This window comes from Solea senegalensis, unplaced genomic scaffold (assembly GCF_019176455.1).
Source record: "Solea senegalensis isolate Sse05_10M unplaced genomic scaffold, IFAPA_SoseM_1 scf7180000016924, whole genome shotgun sequence".
NCBI lineage: Eukaryota > Metazoa > Chordata > Actinopteri > Pleuronectiformes > Soleidae > Solea > Solea senegalensis.
The window spans coordinates 3,844-8,181 of NW_025322130.1; the positions used below are offsets into that span (position 1 = coordinate 3,844).

Sequence of the window (4,338 nt, forward strand, 5' to 3'; positions counted from 1 at the left end):
TCATTGCAAAATCAAACACTGAAGGTATATAACTATATCTCATAAGATTTTAACTTTATTTTTGAGGTTTATGTTATGGGACAGTGGAAAAATGAAAAATATCAGAAAAATCCTTATCTCAGCTGAATGTGCACAAAAACAGATACAGATAGAAAAACACATCAGAACAGTGAAATCTTTGCAAAATCAAACACTGAGGGTATATAACTATATCTTATAAGATTTTAACTTTATTTGTGAGGTTTATGTTATGGGACATTAGAAGAATGAAAAAATCAGAAAACAACCGTATCCTTGCTGAATGCGCACAAAAACAGACACAAATAGAAAATGACATCCAAACAGTGAAATCATTGCAAAATCAAATACTGAGGTTATATAAGTATATCTTATAAGATTTTGACTTTACTTGTGAGGTTTATGTTATGGGACATTAGAAGAATGAAAAAAAATCAGAAAACAGCCGTATCCCTGCTGAATGTGCACAAAAACAGACACAAATAGAAAAACACATCCGAACAGTGAAATCTTTGCAAAATCAAACACTGAGGGGACAGAAGTATATCTTATAAGATTTCAACTTTATTTGTGAGGTTTATGTTATGTGACAGTGGAAAAATGAAAAATATCAGAAAAATCCTTATCTCAGCTGATTGTGCACAAAAACAGACACAGATAGAAAAACACATGCAAACAGTGAAATCATTGCAAAATCAAACACTGAGGGTACAGAAGTATATCTTATAAGATGTTAACTTTATTTATGAGGTTTATGTTATGGGACAGTAGGAAAATGAAAAATATCAGAAAAATCCTTATCTCTGCTGAATCAAAACACTGAGGGTATATAACTATATCTTATAGATTTTAACTTTATTTGTGAGGTTTTTTGTTATGGGACAGTAGAAAATTGAAAAAAAATGAGAAAACAGCCCTATCCCTGCTGAATGTGCACAAAAACAGACACAAATAGAAAAACACATCCAAACGGTGAAATCATTGCAAAATCAAACACTGAGTGTACACTCAAAGAAATGAAACATCAGATTTACTTAACTCAGTTATGTCAACCGGTCCCACGAAACACAATTAATTAAATGCGAGAATAACCATGAATGTAATTATTACTATTTACTTTTATGCATATTTCACTTAATACATCTAAATATATTCTACATCATACAGTTAAGTCACATTTACTTAACACTATAATATTAGATGTACTAAACTCATTAATGATGAAATAATTTAACCCTTTTATGTTGGATTTAATTAATTTATCATGTTCAATTTAATTATCACTGTCAAGCTTAATTTAATTGAATTGTGTATATTTATTAAAAATGTAATCCTACACAAAAAAGTCCTTTCACCTGCCTTTATTTTAAAATTAAATTTCAGACAAGACTGACCACAAATAAACATGGGCTTAAATCAAAAGTGCAGTCTGGTTACATCCCATAAATCATACCCATAAAACAAAATTGAGTTGTACCATTAAACAAATCTATTTTCGTCCACAAACCAAAAAATACTCCTCCCGGTCTTTTCAGGTAGGAGGAGACAGCGTATGAACTACAGTACTGTTGCTGAAAAAAAAACAACAATACAATGGCTCTGGCAAAAGTGAAAGCTACAGTAAAGAAACACTTTGAACGATAAGATAAACACAGCCAATAATAACATGTTCTCCTCTGCATGTAGACTTGGACTCTGCAATATGTCCAGTTATCTGTCTTAGTCAAGCTATGCCTTTGGCTCAATTAAGCTGCACATGTAAACAGTGTGAAACCAAAAATATCCATCCAGGTATTGAATTTAAAGTGAATCACAACAAATGTTTTTCTAACTGTAATAAAACAGTAAACATCAGTGGCCCTTTAAAAGATACACTATTCAATACAAAGCAAAACCAACAATAATAATCATAGTGTCTTCAAGTAAAAATTGAAACTTGGTGCTTGGTCATTATGACATTAAATTCAACGCCTTTTGGTTTTGTAAAAAAATAAATACCAAGCAAGCAGATACCTCCAAGGACAGAACTTTAGCACACCATATGGCAAAAAACAAGGCAGGCCTGAACAGGCTTTAACAGCTGACATTTAACATTGCTGATACAGTACAATATTATCTGCTGTAATAACACCATGTAAAACAAAAAGCAGTGAACATCACAGATATTGCCTTGTGCAGTGAAGCTACTCGTGCAGTCGGTTTTTCAAGACCTGCACCTTTGCAGACATTCTGTTTCCATCCAAATCCAGCAATACTTTTTGGACAAACTCAAAAGTGTATCTTAAGTCTTTTGGATAGCTTAGATTTAAGCTGTAGATCAGGCCAAGCAGTAGTGCACACCCATTCGCAAAATACCTGAGACCCTGAAGCACTTCAACTCCCTCTATAATGATACCGACATCCTCAGCTTGATCAGTGTCCTCTGCTCCCTCATGCCAAATGACGTAGACTCCCATCATCGTTTCCTCCATATCTTTCTTTGCACCAGGATCAAGATCCTGAATGTGGAAGAATGATAAAAAGAAAAATGTTGAAGTTTTGAATGCATATAATCCCAAAAGTGTTGTCTTATGTTTTGTCTACCATTCCAAAACCGAGGCAGCTCATTTGACATGATTCAGGACAAAATGTCAAAATCCCATTAAAAAATACAGGAATATTTGTTCAGAACAATATTTAATTATTTAACCATACTGATCTCTGCAGGTAAATTTCACTCTCAAATTTATTAATAAAGTTATGAAAGTTGATTTTGAACATCTGATGTCCTAGCTGATTAGCAAGTTCTTGGAAGGGAAGTGCAAAACTTGTGTTTTCTCCCCCAAAATTTAAATACAACAATGAAATATTAAAACTGTTCTAATTACAAATAGTAATAATCAAACCAGGTCAAAACAATAAGTCACATGGTCAACAAGACAAAAAAAGTTAACATTGTCTAACGCAGAAACATTAAAATGAATCAATAAATATTTCAGTTTTGTTTAAAACAGTTCTTTGAAATTTACCATGTATTCCTTAATGAGATGTTGTGGATCTTCATTTAGGTACACAGACACTGCTTTGAGCACACAATCTCTCCGTTTCTCAATACTTGGATCCTACAGGAGACAAATAAAAGGTTTTGCACACGATACAGAAAAGTAGGAGAGACTTATACATACAATAAAGTTAAAATATTTAAAATCATATATACCTTGTCCATTGCTGCCAAAATGACCTTAATTTTCTGTCCTGCTGCCCCTCCCTTCTTACGGAAGACCTTCAGTAAGTTGTCAGTATGCCGATCGAGTTGAAACATGAAAGTTGACCGTAGTGGGACAGTGGTGATTCTGGCAAATTCTGCATCAACCTGAAACATAGTAATATACTTTCAAGCTAAAAAGCCACATCTGAATAAAAACCACATGCTACCAAGGGATGGCATGTTCACCATAACAGGGTTAGAACATTTTTACCTCTCTTTCTGAAAACAGAGCAGGCCATCTGCTCCGTAACTCTGTGATGAAGGGCATATCCTGGATAATTTCCTGCCTTCTATAGGCAAATGTTCTTTCCATTTTGTTTTTAATCTGCTCTTGGTTCTTCTTTTTCACCTCCACTAGAAGTGCTTGTCTTTCAGCCTCAAGACTCTCTTTAGATTCGCCTGCAGGATAACCAGGACAGTAGTTGACTTCGGCTTTCCGAGGCTTTTTCACCTGGTTTGGGCTGTGGTTCAGGGAACCATCCTTTTCTTTCATAGCATTTATGCTCAACTCCGGGCAGCCAATGCCCCTCAGTCTGGTGCGGTAGTTGGCCATTTTGTATTTTAAACTGATTTTCCAACCATAGTACCCAGAAACGGATCCTTGCTCCTTTAAACAAGGATGTTTTGTTATCAAAGCTTGACTCACATCATCAAGGTCTGCACTTGAAGGATACATTTTGTATTTGATAATTTCTGATGCCAAACTTTCAAGGATAGCAGACTTAAGTTTGGTACTTGGACACAGCAGTGTTCCACTGTTGTGAAAGGCCAGGTTGGCCTTCTCCAGCTGAACGTCAACCTCATAATTGAACTGAGGTAGTGGGAAGGTATGAGGCCATGGCTGTGATCTGAGGGAGGACCCCGAAGATGCAGATGCAGAAGATCCAGGGGAGGATAGTATGTCAGTGTCTGATGTTGATGAAAAAGATGATAAAGATGTATTATCAACTCCTTGAGGTGAAGCAGTGGGCTCATGGTGAGGTAGAGACGCATTTGTATCATTTGTTAAGTAAATTATCTTCACTGTGCTCTTGTCTTTGATGTCTGAAGTACATGACAAGTTCACAAACTCA

The 4,338-nt window shown here is 35.2% G+C and overlaps 1 protein-coding gene across 1 annotated transcript; it reads right to left on the reverse strand.

The window, feature by feature from the left end:
* Nucleotides 1-1,364: 1,364 nt before the first annotated feature.
* Nucleotides 1,365-4,009, reverse strand: LOC122763529. The gene is made up of 4 exons (XM_044018328.1): nucleotides 3,477-4,009; nucleotides 3,215-3,370; nucleotides 3,027-3,119; nucleotides 1,365-2,516 (listed from the first exon to the last, which is right to left on the reverse strand). The coding sequence occupies exons 1-4, from the start codon at nucleotides 3,939-3,941 to the stop codon at nucleotides 2,202-2,204; spliced, it is 1,029 nt and encodes a 342-aa protein (XP_043874263.1). The 5' UTR covers nucleotides 3,942-4,009; the 3' UTR covers nucleotides 1,365-2,201.
* Between the last annotated feature and the right edge of the window lie 329 nt (nucleotides 4,010-4,338).